Here is an 18,819-nt window from a genome sequence, read left to right on the forward strand (position 1 = left end):
TCTTGTAGCAGTTTTAAAATAGATATGTGAATACAAATTGAATGTCATTTTGTTTGTTATTGTAAAAGTTTATTTCTAAATGTGCAATGTCTAGCATTTATAAGATAAAAAGGCTAAAATAATAGTAAAAAGCAATATTTTGCATTACAATTACAGAAGTCACTGAACTTAATTTATGTGATAGTTGAATATCTATTTTGACATTAAAAGCTAATGTAATTGAAAAGGGAAAATAGAACAGAGAATTTAAATATTTCTTGATTTTTATATATTAATCAGATATTTGTTTAAACTTTTATGGTGAAATTGGACAACATGCAGAATGCACTGAATGAAAATTGTTATTTTGCTGAAATGATTTAAAAGAAGTGCTTTGGAGAACAAAGTGAGTGTTCATGTCGTTCCTTCTCTGAGACTACTTTTTTATTTTCACAGACACAACATTCTTTTCGTTACTGTGGTTGCCGCACTCAGGACCCGTAACACCAACAGTAGCTGGGTTGGAACCAGCAAACCTGTGATCCTAAAAGGGATAAAGTAGGTTCTGAAGATGATGGGTGCAAAACTGCTTTCTTTATTTTATATCTAGTAAATATAAAAAAAATATATATATACTCTAATAGGAATCTAAAAATATGATCAGATGTCTACAGGTCGATGTATAGTAGACCTCCAAATGCAGATATCTTTCAGAACACTATTGGTGGACTTCTAGTAGAGTAACACAATCGAGTTGTCAGAGATGTTCAGTAGATATCTACAGTAGCTGTAATTATCTAATAAACAGCTTGTGCGTATTGGGAAAGAAACTACCGTACTCAATTGGGTTATTTACAACCTGCTATGAATGATGGGACTGCAACATGATTAGCTACGGGAAAGCTGTCTGCTAGAGAACTAAACAAAAAACATACAATAGAACTCCATGAAAAGATGTGTATCAGTTGCAATAATAGCCATGATTTAGATATCTAATACAAGTTTTTGTGCCCGGTGGTTATGCAAAGTTAAAAATGCATATGACATTGTTGGTTAAAATAAATGGGTCATGTACCTTCCTTCCTTTTGGACCCTCATTACCAAAACCGTCTCTTCCATCTTCACCCTGTGTTAAAATGAAAAACCATGAATAACAAGGCAGAGAAGTTTCCCGCTGCATGTGTTTTTAAATCAGGAGAAATGAAAATGAATCTTTTCTAACACACTTTAATGAGAATCACTAGTGACATAACAGTGGTCTCCAACTTTTTTTTTGGCCTTGGGCTAGTTTACTGCCAGACAATATTTTTATGAAACACCCTATTGGAACCTGAAATGGGTGTTGGATTTTTCTTTGCCTTCAGTGTACCTCAACTTGAGGATAAGGTTTATCATCATCCCCTGTAAAATATTTTCAGCTGCTTTAAATTTTATTTGTACTCTAGATGTTCATAAATGAACATTAAAATGTCATGTATATTTTCTCTTAACCCATAATTATCAAAGTGGAAGCTACAAAATCAGACATCAACTTCAGCCTGGTCTGACTTTTGCAGTGCTATAGAAAAAAAAAGAAAGAGCTCAGTGAAACTGGTATTTTCTAAATATAACGATAAACATGAACCAAAGTTTGAACAATTTTATTCTTTATCCAGCATCCTCGTAACATTAGACAGCCGGGAGCTGAATATTTAGCAGAGTGGACTTGTAGTGTGGGAACAACTGGTGCAAGAAATCCATATTTAGAGTAAAAATTCCTGATTTTTGTTAAATTGAACTTTCTTTTATTTTAGTTTGAAGTCAAAGGCTCTTCTTCTCTTTCCTCTCTGGGTTTTCTGCCAAAATAATTTTTCCAAATATGTTTTTTTTTTTTTTTTTTTTTTTACTTTGCTTGCTTGAATATCTCAATTTAGTTGTGGATACAGCTTCTATGAGAAATTGGTGGATGTATGTTGGAGACATGGCGTGTCCAGAATGAGTCTGGTGTGGAGGATTTAGTAGTTTTCCAAAATAAAACTTAATTCTGACTAGATTATAAATAACATAAAAAAATCATTGCTCAGGTTTTCTTTTCTTGGTAGAACCATGTAGGTAGAACCATGTAGGAGGGGTGCACGGGTGTTGTTGCTGTTAGTGCCACTTTAAAACTTTATGGATAAAAAGGAAATAATTGGAGGAAAATCTGACTTAAAGCAAAGGTTAGTCTGTTTATTTACATTCAATTGCTTGGAAATTCAACATTGCCGTCCCTGCATTTTGGTTGAAAAAATACTCTTGTTTTTGGTCAAAAAGAATAATTTAACTGATTTAGTTTTTTTTTCTCAGCCTCTTGTTGCAAAAAATTTATGGCCGACGGGCGTCTGTGCATGATGCATTCAATGAGCTTTGGACGTTAGCGGACCCAAACAGCCACTCTGCCTAACTCAGTTCGCAACAATGCCTTTGTCCTTTTAATACAATCCACAGTAAAAAAAAAAAAAAAAACTGTTTTTCAGGAAAAATTGTCAACACCAATAAATCAATAAATTATATTTTAATCAATTCTGGTGTTCAACATTTTCTCAAAGCTCAGTGAACGGGCTATGCAGAAACGGTTAGCAGCCCTGGGTTCTGTCAATCAACATGTTTGTTCGGGGTTTTTATGGAAATCAAGGGAGAGGGCTGATGCATGGGACGGAATTAAGAAATTTAAAGTCCCCCTACAACAATTTTTAACATGTAAATGTTCCCAGTGGGGTTTGAATTAGGACTGTGAAGTTTTTAACCAAAATTCCACATCCTTAATCTCTTAAAAAGCATTTTTTCCTGTTGATCTGAAGCCTTCTTTTTCAAAAATCGTTCTGTGTGGGCGTGGCTTATGATGTTGAGCAGTGTAACCCCGCCCCTTATTCCCCTCCAGACATGCTGGAGAGACACACACTTTGATAAGCCCATGAAAAATAATAAATACAAATAAATCATGATCATTTAGGCTGCATTGCAGCAGCAGCAGCTCTAGCTGGAGCTCAGGACTGATTTCATGCTGATTGTTGAATTCACTTGAACTAGAAATCTAATCAAATGCCAGAATACAGAGAGGGTCTAATCACGCGTCAGTGTCTAAATGCATGCAGACAGTGGTGACGTTTTTAGATGCAGACGAACGGTTCCGGTGTCCGATTAAACCACCCGATGGATCCTAAGTGGAGCTCCTATAAACAAAGCGGCGCTCCTTCTGCTGCTTCTGCTCCTTGGATCAAGCGCGGACAGTTTATTTCTGACAGCTGATGGGATTTTACTTTCAGTTTCATTTTAAATACGTGAGGCCAAATTAAAAAAATCCCTTCTTGGGTGCAATTAAAATGTGAGCGGGCAATGCCATCACCTGCGTCTCCGTCCAGTTGAAAAATGTCTCTTTTTCTGCAAATAATTGAATAATTATTGACATTACTGTGACCAATAAATCCAGTCCATGTTTTCCTCAGATTCCTTTGGAAAATAATGAAAGCTAACATCAGTCTGGCCTTTCACTGAATTACAATCCTTTACAGCACAGTAGTGGTACGTTATATTATCTTCTTCGGCCTCTACAGCTACATCGGGTTAGCTAGCTACTGTGACGTATGAAAGTTTCAGGAATTCAAACAGAGTTTTTCTCTGGGACTTTGAGTGACAGCAACTTAAACGGAGAAATACTCGGAAATGCAAACACAAAATGATTTACTGACTTATTATATTTTTTCTCTTTCAGAAGACAAATGCCACACATACATGTTAAAAACTCAAGGAACATGATTTTCATTGGAGGGGGACTTTAAAGAGAGTAGGGAAAAAAAATCGACTAAAAAACAATTTTGTGGAGTTTTTTCTTCTATTTTTTTATTGTTAACCACAAAATAAAGTGACTTAAATCAGGTAAAGTCTGGGCGTCTTCATGTGGGAAGAAGAGAGAGGTTCTTTATCTTATTATAACGAGAAAACAAACTTTGTTTTCTCATTATAACAAGATACTGGATCTTGTTTTAACGAGAAAACAATATAAAAAAAATAAAGCAGGGCAGGTTTTCGTACTGTGAATGTTTTTTTAATTAGATGTTTTTCCAAGATATTTTTTCCATGACTTCAAAAATGGTTAATACAACCATTTCATGTTGTTATTGTTTTAATAATTGTGTTTTGAATTCCATTTTCTATGGTCTATTGGTAAGTCCACTTAACTGGTGCTGACGAAGTTCTTAATTAGTCAAGGTAATACCGTATACTGAGGTAAAATGTGGGGGGATATTGAAGGTATTAAAATGTAAGTACTGATGTAATGGACTAACCTGCCTGTTTCCCTGACCTGAATCCAACTGAGCACATCTGGGACCTCATGTCTCAGTCCATCCACCAACACCAGGTTACACCACAGACTGTGATATAGTTGGAGGGTGCTTATGTCCTGGTGTGGGAGGAGACCATTCGCCACCTCATCATTATTACTCCACATGACCTATGCGGTCATGTGGAGGCCACGGCCACAACTGAGCCTCTTTTTGACCTTTTTTAGTGACATTCCATCTAAATTGGATCGGCCCGTCGTGTGTTTTCCTACTTTAGCTTTGAGTATGATTCCACATCCAGACCTCCAATAAATACATTTAATTTCTAGTAATAGTTTACTTGTATAGTTGTGTTTTCAGCCCATGCAACTATGTAAAGAACAAAACATGAATAAAGAATATTTCATTGATTCAGGTAAATGATATGAGAGAGTCCCCTCTATTCTTTTTAGCAATTTATATTTGTTTTTAATAACTACTTTTTTAACTTTTTTCTCATTAGCATCATTCAGTATAAATTTAGTTTTTTTTTTTTGCTATTGCTATTTTTTTGGCTTACAGGTTCTCCATGAGGGCCAGGAGGTCCAATGCTCCCTTCTAGTCCCGGGTCTCCTGGTTCTCCCTAAAAGATAGCAAAGAACTGAGAGTAAGACTGAACAGGTTTACTTAACTATCACAAATGCTGAGGTGTGAATCATATTTCAATTTGGTCTTTGGCCGAATCCAAATTCTTCTCCTACCCCTCCAGCTTCTCCCTACCCCTCTAATTGAAGGGGGGTTTGATGGGAAAGGGGTATTTGCAGTAGTTTTTTAAGGGTACAGTGAAGCGACTTAAAGTTCTTTATCCCTTCGCCGGTATGGTGATCCCCGTTGCACTTGGAAGTGGAGGAGAAACGCTTCCTTCACGAGTGTGATGCAGTTTTCTTTTAAATGTAAGTAATGACTTGTTTTTTTTGCATGATTTTTTTTAAAGTTATAAACCAATGTTATGTTTTTCCAAACACTAGCAGCTCCGCACTACTGTACCTGATCAGCGACTATTGATGACATCATTGAGTGGGAGTAACGTCTGAATGAGAAGACTCTATTTTTCCATATCTCTCCATTTGTAGGGCTAAATTCAGGGGTAGGGAAATAATTTGGATTCGGCCTTTGAGTCTAATCAGTGTCATCCACTTTGCAGGCAGGTCCTCACCTTTCTGCCTCTGCTTTTCTACGTTTACTTATAAATGTACTGCAGTACTATACGAAAGCTATGATGAGCAAGCAGGCCAAGAAACGAAAACGTTCAAGTACCTTACGGCCAAGAGGTCCTTGTCTGCCTTTTCCCCCCTGACTTCCAGGTTTACCTCCAGAACCCTCAATGATTAAAACATTGGAAAGTTAGCTTCAGTTTTTCAACATTTCTCAATCATTGAAGAACTAGCAATATCATTATTACTCTTGGTCCAGGGTTCCCATCTTCCCCTATAGAGCCGGGTGCCCCATTTGGTCCACGTGGGCCCTTGAAAGACACAGCAGATATAACTCATGTGTAATGTTCTCGAGAACTCTTCTGGCGAGTGCATTTATGAAGATTAACAAATAACAATAATAAACATACTCTTGGTCCTCCAATACCAGGTTCTCCTGGCAAACCATTACTGCCTCTGTCTCCGGGATTTCCCTTTGATGAATCAGGAGAACATCAATTTTATTTAGTAATTAACACACACACACACACACAAAATCAAAATTTTCTGTTATCCAAAAACAAAACAAACAAACAAATAAAACTAGAGTTTACAGCTTGTCCGGCCGGGCCTCTTCTGCCATCAGCTCCCTAAAAAAAAAAGAGAGAAAGAATTTGGGTATGTTAACTGTAAGCCATTTGTTTACAAGCTCAACAGTTTGTTAAAAACACATATTACTGATTTAATACCCAGACACATCAAATGTGTCATGAATCAGTCCCTTATCTCCCCCTTTGGCCTTCAGCAGCAACCATGTCCAGATCACCAGCAATTCCTGGTTCTCTACACTTCACTTCCCATCAGCCCCTGCTGTCACTCACAGGAGTCCCCCGGCTGGTTCCTATCAGTAACCACTTCCAGCAGTATTTAGTCTGAGTACTGAGCTCTGCTCAGTATGAAGTCTCGTTTGTGTCTCAGTCCTGGAATTCATAGCATTGTTCCATTATCTGCTCCAGCCCCTCCCTCTGCCCCTGCCTAATCTTTGATCCCCGCCCGTCTCTGACCCATGTCTGCAAGTTTGTAACCAAAATCCTACAACCTGAATGTCTTAAAAAGACATTTTTTATGTTGATCTGAAGCCTCTGTCTCCGAAATCTCCTCTGAAGGGTGCGCGGCTTTTGGAGCTCAGCGGCTCCATCCCAGAATCCCCCTTCCCTCCCTGATTGTGATAGTTCTGTGTCTCGCTACTGTCAAACCTTCACCGCTGCTACATAAAAATGTCTTAGCAGTTTCGTTTTGAGCTGGATGTCAGTTCGGACAAGGAAGTGAAGATCTTCATGGAACAAACTATCATTGATTTACAATCCTTTCCAACTGCGGTCAAATGAGCCGCCGTTCACATTTCCGTGGTCACATCAAGAAGCTCCGTGGAGTCTGGTGGAGATTTTCCAGCGTTCTCAGTCCTGCTACCGTAAGTATTGGATGAAACTCACACCAAAAATCCAGTGATGCTGATTTGACCACAGAAATGTGAACGGCGGCTCATTTGACTGCAGTCAATGTGAAGATACCATCTTCTCTTCTCCAGAACCTGAACTAGACACTAGGAACAGATGAGGGTTTAGTGCATGTGCAGCAGAGCTGTTGATGGAAAGAAGATCATTCATTCAAACAGAGTCTGTCCAAGACAGTTTGGTTGATTTAAAAGGAGAAATACTTGGAAATGTAAAAATGAAATGATTTCTGATTACCGTATATTTGTTCTCTTTCAGAAGGAAAATGACACACATACATGTTAAAAACTAAAAACAGGATTTTCATCAGAGGGGGACTTTAAAAATATTTCTTTATATGAATGTTTGATAAATGGACTTCTGACAACGGGAATCTGGGAGTTTTTGATTTATCTAGCAGTTTTGAACATGGTCACACTGAGAGATGGGGTTTAAGAGCTTTGTGGAAAGAGGCTGGGCAGTTAAGTCTCAGACAGAGAGACACTTGAAGAGAGACAACAAGCTCAAGGTTTTATTTGAGAGTAAAAATTATTGCTTTTTCTTTGGACACTTTGTTTGTGCACAGTCTCTCATGGTACTGCCTGTTGCGCTCTGGATTTCAGTATTTTTTTTTTATTGTCCCTTTCAACGCACCTTGATTTTTTACTGTTTGTAATTGTCAGCTCTTCTTCTCATCATGGTGAGACCCCAGCGCTCTTCACTTTTCATACATATTATTTTATTACACAATCATTTTTAGTGGCGCCTTATGAACCAACAGTTTAGGGGATCTGTTTAGGAATGCCCTTTTTAAAATAGACTTAAACATATATTTTTTAAACAAATGAAAACTAACTCTTCTTCCAGGTGTCCCCTTGATGCCTTGTTCTCCATCTTTACCTGGATCTCCCTAAGAATTAAAAGCAGGTATTCCAGTCAAACAAACAAAGCTACAACAACATGAAAACATTTTTAAAGGTGAGCAAAGTTATGAGACTAAAGCTTAATTTGTTATTAAAATAATTCAAAATCTAATAAGAAGTACCGCTGGTCCAGCATCCCCTGGGTCTCCTTTAGGTCCTTCCCTTCTGTTGTCTTGCCCAGTAGTTCCCTGTTATAAAAGATTGAACTTTTTTCAGTTTTAAGAAAAACAAAGCAAAAAGTAAAATCCTTCTATATTCCTTTTCTACTCTTATCTTCTGAAATCATCAGAACACTATGCAAGAATCAAACTAAGGTAGCTTTTCTATACCTTCAATAAGAAGGTCAAGTAACTTCTTTTGAAATACAAAAACGCTTAGTCAAGATTAATAGAACATCAATTTTGTGTTTATTTTTCATTCCATTTCAGAATTTGAGTTAAAAGGCTCAACTGAAAAAGACTAAAACTGCTAAGTAAATAAATCTAGCTGAATGCTAATAAAATTTGAGCAAGAACAAAAAGCAAATGTATGTAATACAAACCGGATCTCCTCTGATACCCTTCTGCCCAAAATCTCCTGCTTGTCCTTTGGTCCCCTTTGGCCCCTAAAATGAAAAGAGTGACAGAAAGAGGGTTGCATGATCAAACTCTTTCTGTGACAGTTTAATTCTGCCTCTTTTTTCTGAAATGTAGAGCTCATCTACTCCAACTAACTTTTAGGCTTAGCATTTTTAGTTTTGTTATCTCATGGCTATCTTGTTCCTGAATCTCACCAGATAATCCCCAACTAGAAAAACACTTAAAAAAAGTAAAGGAGCTGGTTAATATTTTCAGTCTTTAGACAAAAATGCAGTACAGAAAAAAACTACCATGAAGTACTATAAATACACAAGTTATTTTTTGAGTTTATTACTCATTTTAAAAGCTAGGATTACTTTCTGCGTTGCTTTGTTAGTAGATGGGTAAATTTGCAGAGATGTATTTTTAGTTATTTCATTTCATATTCATTCATTCACTCATTCATTCATTCATTTGTGTTTGTATTGTTGCTCTTCCTTGACATTTTGGCTAATTCATAAAAGAAAGCAAAGAACAATGCTGATGCAATAATGGACTTACTCTTCTTCCGGGGTTTCCTCTGTCTCCTGGGGGCCCAGCGACCCCACTTTTGCCCTGCAGATACAGGAATGACCTCATTAGGTTTTTGAACCCCCCTCATATTTTGTTTTGGAAAATACTACGAGCGAATTACACTTACCTCTTCTCCATTGATTCCATCAAGCCCAATTTCTCCAGCATCACCCTGAAATGAAGCCATTAGTGTAAGATTCTTTTTACCTAAAACAGCATCTCTGCTCCTTACAGGAAACTAAAATAGATGAGACTTACTTTACCTGTGTATTGCACCTCTCTTCTCTGTATTGTAGGTTAATTTAACTTTAAATCTAAAATCTATTGACCATAATGAAGCAACCGATCACTTATGAATTCACTTCAATCTGAATTATTTTCGCATATGTTTTGCTTAAAAAATAAAATGAAAACAATCACCACATTATTAATCAAAAAACAGTCTAATACACATTATGTATAACCACTTTTTTTTTAAAACAGACCAACTGTCTGAACAGCTTTCTTTAACATTGTAAAGGCTTATTATTTCTGTAGCATTGATGTAAAGTAATTACTTGTGATTTTTTTAGTTTTAAAGGGGAAACAACTGTTGATCTATAATTTCTTTGTCAGCTGTTTATTCTTTTATCATTTTTAGGAAGTGAATTACAGGAGAACTTTTCTCATATCACAAAATAGTGAATTGTTCCTTTGACCTTTTTTTATTATCAACTATTTACCACAAGATGGACAGCATGTGCACAATAGGGGTGTCAAATTATTGCTTTAAATTATAGAAAGTTATCACCCATTTTTTTTCTAAATAGAGTAGATCTCACTTTTAATCTGACTATTATGTTTTATGTAAGCAATATTGCCTGATAAGTTGTCTATTATCTGAAACTAATAGACAGCCAAGGCCTGATTACGTCGAATAGTAGCTTCTGCAAAGTTAACTAAAATTGAAGGGGATTCTCCCACTTTTACTTTAATAACTTGAAAAAAATACTGGTTCAATAATTTGTACTTGACTCTTGTTTTATTCTTAAGTTTCAATTGTTGTTTATAAAAGCAGACTACTTGAAACATTTTGCAACATGTTGTCATGGTAACAGCTACAGCACCTGCATTGGCCTCACTCTGCCAAACATCATCAAGTTAAGCAAAGCATCATTTTGGAGAAGAAGCTCACCTCTTACTGTTTTTTAGATTTTTCTAGATGATGAAGCAAAAGTTTGAAACAAAGTCAAAAATCTAATTAATTGAAATCCTCAGGTGTCTCCTTCTCATTCTCCACCTTCTTCTCTCTTTCTCTTCTGTTGCATCCTAGTCTTCAAAATGATTACATTCACCAAGCAGAACTATTAAATTCTGCATGTCTTTTTTTACTGCCTTGCTCTTGTGATAATCCATGGAATCAGGCATGTTAACATAGTATTAATAAGAAGTTTGTGGTCAGTTTTTTCGGGGGGATTACTCAGAAGTGTTTCTACAGTTTTTCGATTTGTTCAATAGAGCAATCTGAACATGATTTTTTGTTTTATTTAACTGTTCAAGACTGAAAAGAAAAAATCCTCCTCCACACATAAAAAGTGCTAAGCAAAAGAAATGACCTCACCTTGTCTCCCGAGTAGCCATGAGATCCCTGAAAAAAACAAGCAAACAAATGTTGACATGTATTTATTCTTTACTAGTTAAAAAACAAACAAGAAAAACTTGTCTTCATGGCAAGCGCACAATGATGCAATTACCTTGACTCCTCTCTGTCCAGGACAACCTTGAAATCCCTGAGTTCCGTTCACACCAGGGGGACCTCTCTCTCCCTATGGGTAGCAAAAAAAAAAAGATAAAATCTACAACTAATTTAAGAATAAAATGAGAATAGACGTGATAGATTAGATTCATGCTGGGGTTCATTTTGTGAGTGTAAATTTGATCTTACAGGTCCGCCTTCATCACCAGGATGCCCTTGACTTCCAGGTAATCCCGGACTACCTTTGAGGCCAGGCTGTCCGACTGCTCCTCTGTCTCCTCTGTGGCCTGTACATTTGCATGGCACTCCGCAGCACTCCCTCTCTGCAATATTATCCTGTGTGGGGAAAATGATTTTATGCAAAATGTTCATATCACCAATAATAAAAAAATAGTTTACAAACCATTGATCAAAACTCACTAGTTCCTCCAAAAGCTCGTAATCTAAATCCATGATATTGAGTTTTAGAGGTCGAGTGTACTTGAAGCCTCGGCCAAATTCCAACAGGAGTGCTTGTTCAAAGTTTTCTGCTCTTTCCAACCCAACCAGAATGAAGCTGTTAACCCCTGTTTGGCAAGAATGCAAAAGAGACATTTGTTGAGAAGGTGAATGATTTTCATATGACATTTGTTTTGCTTAATCTCCTTTACCTGACTGACGGAGCTCCTCAATCTTCTGTTTCATTACTGAATATGGTGCGTCAAGACCATCAGTTAGATGAATGATGACCTTCCAAAAAAAGTCAGAGTTCAGCAAAGAAACAAAGTCATTTTCTTTCAAACTCCTTTTTTTATGAACATCAAGTTCAGACATATTTGTCTTAAATAGTGTCAGCAACAAACCTTGACCGTGTTGTCTTGTCTGATTTTGAATCTGTTGATGTATTCTGCTATGGTCTGGCCATTAAGAGAGAAGGGGCCACGACTTCCCAGAGCTCTGAAATCTCTAAACAGTTGCTGAGGATTGTCAGTAAAGTCTAACTGGACTGGCTCAGAAGCAGAATCCAGGGCCAGCATGCCCACTTGTACATTAGGAGTCTGCCCGCCTGAACAGCTGATAGCCTCCATTTGTGCAATCCTCTGCAGAATGGCACCCATTTTGCTCTGGAGGTTAGTCTGAACACTGAAAATGTTTGGGCCTGACACATCAAACCCCACTAACACCTCAATATTGCAGGCTGCAAAAGAGTGGGATTTAACTCTGGTTAGTTTTGGTGAATAACAGGACACAATCTAAATAATCAGCTTTATGGCTTTACTTACATTTAGGCATCAGTGTTTCACTAACACATAACTTCTGCCCCGTAATTACATCAGTCAGTATTACCAGGATTTGTTCATTCAGTTCAGAAAGTCCTCGAAAAGTACTTGCACGAGCCACAGTGGAGGGCTCGCTCGCTATGCCTTCCAATTCTCTTTGAATGTCGCCAACCCCCACAGCAAAGACTTTAACTCCTTTGCCCTTGAGAGCAAGTGCTGCTGTTTTACTGTCATCAGCTGAGATTCCTCCAGTGACAAGCATAAGAATCTGAGGAACTCCCTGATCCATCCTACTGCCTCTTGCTTTTGTGAAGTGCACATTTTGAATGTGTCGAATGGCTGCACCAGTGTTGATCCTGCGTCCTCCTTTGTACTCTACTTGTCCAACTGCATTTAAGATGTCATCCCTGTTGTCATATGTGTTGAGGAAGAAGGAGTCGGTCACATCTGCAGCATAATGTGCCAGGCTGATTTGAAGGCGATCGTCTTCGTCGTAAAAAGCATCAATGAAGCTACCAATGAAATCCTTCACTTCCTGGAAGTTGCTTGGGCCCAAATTCATTGAGCCATCCACCAGAAAAACTATATCTGCTTGTTTTGCTGATGTTTCTGTTGTGACAAACGTAAAAAAAGGCAACCATGAGAAACAACAGCAATTTAAACCATGATTAAAAAAAAAACAAAAAAAAAAACAAATATTTAAGCATTTGTTATTTATGAAAGTATCTAAAAGACTTACGAGAAACTTTGACATCTGGGGTTTTTACTGCCGTTGAACCAGTAAGTCTAGCGGTAAACTCTTGTAAAATCCTTTGTGTTTGCAGTTCAGACAATGAAATCATTGATAGAACATCCTTTGGGTTAGATGCAATTTGGGTTAACTGTCTTGCGTCGGCACGACCAGCACTAATAACAATGCAATTAATCTGTTTGCTCTTAAGCAGTTGGCCATAAGGGGAGACATCTTTGGAGGAACGTCCTGCAGTGACAAGGACAAGATGCTGGGAAGCATCGGCTGGACGAGCACCTGCAAACGGTTGGAACTCATTTTTCATTACATAATCGATGGCATCAGGTAATTCAGATGACCGTCCACCTATATTACGCAGTCTTTGTACTGCCTTTATCACATCAGGCTTGTTGGTGTGTGAGTTGAGGGAGAATTCTGTTTTAATTCTTTCTGCATACTGGACAACACCCACATGCACTTGATCACGCTGAACATTGAGCTGCTGGACAATTTTGAGAATGAAGTCACGCATATGAGCAATCCCAGTAGGACCTGTGCTGTCCGAGCCATCAATCAGGAAAATAATATCCTTTTTCCCAAGATTGAGTAAGTCTGAAAAAAATTAACAATAAACAGGGCTTGGTGACTTTTTTGTTATGCCACAGATGTTAGTAACAATAGGAACACAAATATAGGAATCTAATTCTTACATTCAGCACAATTACAATTTTTATTACAAATGACTAAACATCTTAAAAACGTGAATAAATGAGACATCTTACCTGGGTAAACAGATGGGGGGACATTAGCCCTGGCTATGTCATCAGTGGACATAGATATGACAGAATCAAAGAGCCTTTGCTCCACCTCTGCAAGCTGTTGGAAGCTATTTACCACATAAACAAGTTCTGGATTTAAGGATATTTGCCTTAGTTCACTTGAATCAGCATCAGCTGAACCTATAGGAACAGGTGCAATCCGATTTCTTTTCAGTAAGTCAGCTGCTTGAGAGACATCATCTGAAGATTTGCCACCTGTAAGTACAAAAAGGAACTGGGGCACGCCCTCTTCAATGCGGCTTCCAGCAGACCTCTGGAAGATGTTTCTTAAGACCCATTGTAGAGCACGGCCTGTGTTTCGAAGACTTCCACCTTTGTTTGTGAGCCTCAATATTCCTTCCTGCACTTCGTTTTTGGTAGAGTGTGCATTTAGAAGAAATTCGACCTTAGGGTCATCACTGTACTGCACTACTGAAACTCTGACTTTGTCCAGGCCAATGTCCAGTTTCCCCACAAGTCTTCTGATAAAGTTTTGAATAGATTGAAACACACTACGTGTTGATGTTGAACCATCAATGAGAAATACAATGTCCTGCTTTTCTCCCCCGGCTGTAATTTCTGTTGAAAAGGAAGGCAACAAAATAATGAGATCAATACTAGTCTTTGTGACAAACAAGTGAAGGAAGAAGGGGGAAAAAAAGCCAAAAAATAAGACAAATGGCACCAAACATCATGAACATGTTTTTTTCTCATAGCATTGTCAGCGTAAACAGGATTTATGAAAATCTGTTTTGGCTGTGCAGTATTCTTTAGACAAAATAAATATAATTAAATTACCTGGTGCCAATGGTTTGGGTTGGATGTAATCACCTGAGGAGTCTGTTAGGATGTCAATTAAGGAGAACTGGACGGTGTGCAAGCTGGGAAGGTCGTCTACAGTGAATGCATAAGTGGGCAAGGATGATACTGTTCGCAGCTCAGTGGAGCTGATATCTCTGGTGCCAATATTCAAAGTAACAACCCTGGACTGCTTAAGGTCAGAGACTGGACGGCGGATGTCATCTGTAGAGGATCCACTGGACACAATGATCAAAAACTGTGGCACTCCCTCTTCCTCCCTGCTTCCTTTCACAGGTCTTAGCATGTCTTGTCTGACAAACCCCAAAGCCCTTCCTAGGTTTCTTTGAGTTCCTCCTTGTTGTCTTATCTCCCTGATGCCATTCAAGACACTTTGCTTTGTTGTATGAGTATTAAGATTCATGTGTGCTTTAGCAAAGTCACTATATTGGGCCACACCAATCCGAATTTTTTTCTCGCCGACATCAAGACTCTCCACAATCTTGGAGATAAAATCTTGAATGATGGCAAATTCACTCCCAACATCGTCCGATCCATCAACAAGGAAAACTATGTCTTTGCGGGGACCACCTGCAAGAAACAGAAAAAATACTTTTGTACTTTAATGAGAAAAAATAACATTCAAACGTATTGACCCATGGTTTCATGCAACAAAAATGACTTAAGATGTTTTTATGTCTTTTTATGACTCCATCTGTGCATCTGTAAAAAATACAGGCATGAAGCCCAATGAGGCAAATTGAATTTGTGATATTGGGCTATATAAATAAAATTGAATTGAATTGAAATTGAATGTCTTTCTAAATCAGAAAAACCAAGAAACAACTTGATTGTTTTCCTGGTGTCTGTCACACTTGTTCTCAAAAGTGGAAAACCTTAAACATTTTTAAAGCACAGCAAATTAAGGTTTTCACAACCTGTAAATTAAATACCTAGACTTTTTAAGGTAGACAGAACAACAAATCATTAAATTATATTTCTAGGTTTCATGTTTACCAGTGAATGAAACCAAAAACTAAAAATGTAAATAAATCTTTAAATAATTGTTCTTAGATATGACATATGAATGATCATGTTATCAAAGAAAAGAGATGGACAACAAAATTCAAAAGATTTGTCAGAACAAACTTTGTTTTGCTTTTTGCCTGTGCTGTGGAGGTAGAGCAGCCAACCTCTAGTTGGAAGATTGCAGATTTGGTTCTTAACCTGCGCACCTACGTGTTAAGATATCCTTAAAGAAGACACTGAACCCCACATTGCTCCTGGTGGTTATAGACTGGTGCCAGTGCTTGGCAGCGGAGCCACTATTAGAGTGTGCATGTACTGTATGTGTAAATGGGTACATCCCCCATCCCTCCCTCCATCCATCCCAACAGGGTTGTACATTTTGACAGAAGGCCTGGAGCAGATGCACGTTGTTTGGAAATCCATATAATAATCTATAAAATAATATCGAATCTGGACCAAAACATCCATTAATGTTGATTTAAAAAAGTATTAACAGAAAAATGTAGTTTTATTTTAAAACTGACTTTTGTTCCCAATTTAGTGCCAATTGGCCCTAAAATAAGTTGATGTCGCTAGGAGAGTAAGAGAAATGCTGGGTTCATGTGTTGAAATGATGTGAAAAAAATATATTTTTTATACTTGGAAAAACACAAAAGGCCAAAGGAGTGCAGATAAATATCCTGCACTTAAGCAATGGGAGGACACCAGAATGTAGGGAAAATAAAACAGTGTAATAAAAAAAAAAGTCAATACAATTTAGTCTATTTAGGTGGACCAGAATAAAACGTTTATGGGGGCAATTGTGCATGTGGCCCACGGCTTCGTAGGTTGCCATCTGATCTATCCATCTATCAATCTTTCTATGAATCCAGGGCCAGCATGCCCACTTGCACATTAGGAGTCTGCCCGCCTGAACAGCTGATAGCCTCCATTTGTGCAATCCTCTGCAGAATGGCACCCATTTTGCTCTGGAGGTTAGTCTGAACACTGAAAATGTTTGGGCCTGACACATCAAACCCCACTAACACCTCAATATTGCAGGCTGCAAAAGAGTGGGATTTAACTCTGGTTAGTTTTGGTGAACAACAGGAAAGAATCTAAGTAATCAGCTTTATGGCTTTACTTACATTTGACACATAACTTCTGCCCCGTAATTAAATCATTCAGTATTACCAGGATTTGTTCATTCAGTTCAGAAAGTTTTTGAGAAGTACTTGCACGAGCCACAGTGGAGGGCTCGCTCGCTATGCCTTCCAATTCTCTTTGAATGTCGCCAACCCCCACAGCAAAGACTTTAACTCCTTTGCCCTTGAGAGCAAGTGCTGCTGTTTTACTGTCATCAGCTGAGATTCCTCCAGTGACAAGCATAAGAATCTGAGGAACTCCCTGATCCATCCTACTGCCTCTTGCTTTTGTGAAGTGCACATTTTGAATGTGTCGAATGGCTGCACCAGTGTTGATCCTGCGTCCTCCTTTGTACTCTACTTGTTTAACGGCATTTAAGATGTCATCCCTGTTGTCATATGTGTTGAGGAAGAAGGAGTCAGTCACATCTGCAGCATAATGTGCCAGGCTGATTTGAAGGCGATCGTCTTCATCGTAAAAAGAATCAGTGATGTTATAGATGAAATCCTTCACTTCCTTGAAGTTGCGTGGGGAAAAATTAATTGAACCATCCACCAGAAAAACTATATCTGCCTTTTTTACTGAAGTTTCTGTTGTGACAAACGTAAAAAAGGCAACCATGAGAAACAACAGCAATTTAAACCATGATTATTTTAGCAAAAAAAAAAAAACAAATATTTAAGCATTTGTTATTTTTTAAAGGGGTCATACCATGAAAATTCTACTTTTTTTGGTTTTAATTGCATTATACTGTTTATTTATCTGTATAAAGGCCCCCTAAGCGGTATTTTGATCTGTTTGTGCATTTAAGAGTAATCCTTTAAAAACCTGGGTTCTGAACAGCAGCTCCACTCAAACCCACAAAAACGAGCGGGTGGAATCATGCTGACGTCAGCATGATGTAAGGCGCCCCCTCCAAGAAAAGTCTACTCTGCCAGCTCCATCCCCAGTCTAACACCAACCCTTAATTTCTCCACTGAGCTAGTGGTGACCATAAAAAAACTTAAATTTTAGCTTAACAATATTGTATATCTTCCATACCCCCACCCCCGTCAGGCACACTTGTCTAAAGGCCAAGTGTATTTTTGTCGTGAACCAGAGTAGCAATGACCCGGGGCCTGTTTCAATAAGCAGGTTTTGTTGAACTCTGAGTTCATGAACTCTAAGTTAAGAAAAAACTCTAAGTAAAGAAAAAGTCAGTTTTCGGTTTCAGAAATGGAGGTCACTTTAACCAGTGAAAGTGGTTTAAACCTAACAAGTTTCACAAAGCGGGCTAAGCCAAACTCAGAGTTCATCCCTATGGCTACTGACTCCGTGAATGTACCCCAGTCTGGAGCAGTTTTCCTTCAGGAAATTCAGTTTTACCAGTGCAGCTTCGTTGCTCTTTTGGCAGAAAATGTGACCATAGTCTGCATATGCCTATAAGACAACATTGATTTCTGTCGCAAGGAAGTATGATGTTTCCAGTTGCCATGGTGAATCATAATCTCTTTGCTCTATTGTTCAGGGTTATAGTCGCAACGCTATCACCTGATTGTGAGTCTAACAATTCAAAGTTGATTGAATCAACTCTTTTCAGCTCGTTTGAGTCAGTGAATTCTGAGTCAAGCTTTGATCTCTGAATTTGCTAAACCTGCTTCGTCAAACAGGCCTCAGGCTTCCTAAAGGTAGATTTATGGGATGTGCATACATCTTTGAAAAGATGTGGATGCTTTATACTTTCGTGGAAGAAAATGTGGAAGAAAATAAGAAAGAATGTGTCTTAGATGACGTCATGAAATGGGCGACAGCCACACGCAGTGGCAGGTGGAACCTCAGGAATTGAGCTGTTTTACTTCCAAGTACAAAAAAACTCATGAAAATTTCAAAACAATTTCTTTTTTAGTATTATAAAGGTAAAATATGATTATATAAACGGATATAAATCACTCTAAAAGGCTTAAGAAAATAATGGTATGGCCCCTTTCAGGTTTCTAAACAATTTACTAAAAACTTAATCATATGGGGGTTTTGCTGGAGTAAGAACAGTATATCGAGTGGTAAAAGGAAACCCTTTGTGTTTGCAGGACAGGAAAAAAAATGATTGAAAAACATCCTTTGGGAAGGATGCAATTTAGGTCGGTTGGAACTACACTGTGTGTAGTTGTTCCCAAGTTTGACTGAAAAACGTAAAGCAATAGTTACATTTACTTGGGAGGGGTGCATTTTGTCAACATACCAAATTCAGTTGGTGTTTCTGGGGTCACGCCAATGAGCAAAGCCTCCACAGAGGCCAAAAGTTTCTGTGGCATACTGGATAGGTCTGTGAATTCAGTCACAGAGAGAAC

At 38.1% G+C, this 18,819-nt stretch overlaps 1 protein-coding gene and 1 long non-coding RNA gene across 8 annotated transcripts in view; one reads left to right on the top strand and one right to left on the bottom strand.

Moving 5' to 3' along the window:
• The window catches only part of LOC112137968, a 13,781-nt gene extending 717 nt beyond the window's left edge, over positions 1–13,064 (top strand). Inside the window, exons 2-3 of one of the 2 annotated variants that reach the window (XR_002917672.2) lie at positions 436–537; positions 12,934–13,064. This is a non-coding gene — a long non-coding RNA (uncharacterized LOC112137968). The remainder of the gene's footprint in view (positions 1–435; positions 538–12,933) is intronic. The other variant, XR_002917671.2, reaches the window with a different exon arrangement.
• The window catches only part of LOC112137965 (collagen alpha-3(VI) chain), a 487,063-nt gene that overhangs the window by 20,985 nt on the left and 447,259 nt on the right, over positions 1–18,819 (bottom strand). For 5 of the 6 annotated variants that reach the window (XM_024260490.2, XM_024260489.2, XM_024260488.2 and 2 more), the window contains 21 exons: positions 14,339–14,929; positions 13,505–14,119; positions 12,732–13,334; positions 11,996–12,601; positions 11,576–11,910; positions 11,384–11,462; positions 11,154–11,299; positions 10,923–11,069; positions 10,732–10,803; positions 10,599–10,625; positions 9,126–9,170; positions 8,987–9,040; positions 8,410–8,472; positions 7,991–8,056; positions 7,802–7,855; positions 6,067–6,102; positions 5,884–5,946; positions 5,722–5,784; positions 5,577–5,639; positions 4,840–4,902; positions 1,055–1,105 (listed from right to left, as the gene is read on the bottom strand). In XM_024260490.2, the coding sequence (XP_024116258.1) occupies positions 1,055–1,105; positions 4,840–4,902; positions 5,577–5,639; positions 5,722–5,784; positions 5,884–5,946; positions 6,067–6,102; positions 7,802–7,855; positions 7,991–8,056; positions 8,410–8,472; positions 8,987–9,040; positions 9,126–9,170; positions 10,599–10,625; positions 10,732–10,803; positions 10,923–11,069; positions 11,154–11,299; positions 11,384–11,462; positions 11,576–11,910; positions 11,996–12,601; positions 12,732–13,334; positions 13,505–14,119; positions 14,339–14,929 (3,842 nt within the window). Of the gene's footprint in view, positions 1–1,054; positions 1,106–4,839; positions 4,903–5,576; positions 5,640–5,721; positions 5,785–5,883; positions 5,947–6,066; positions 6,103–7,801; positions 7,856–7,990; positions 8,057–8,409; positions 8,473–8,986; positions 9,041–9,125; positions 9,171–10,598; positions 10,626–10,731; positions 10,804–10,922; positions 11,070–11,153; positions 11,300–11,383; positions 11,463–11,575; positions 11,911–11,995; positions 12,602–12,731; positions 13,335–13,504; positions 14,120–14,338; positions 14,930–18,710; positions 18,814–18,819 lie in introns of those variants that run through there. The other variant, XM_036209565.1, reaches the window with a different exon arrangement.

Source organism: Oryzias melastigma, linkage group LG21 (assembly GCF_002922805.2).
Source record: "Oryzias melastigma strain HK-1 linkage group LG21, ASM292280v2, whole genome shotgun sequence".
In the NCBI taxonomy this organism is placed as follows: Eukaryota; Metazoa; Chordata; class Actinopteri; order Beloniformes; family Adrianichthyidae; genus Oryzias; species Oryzias melastigma.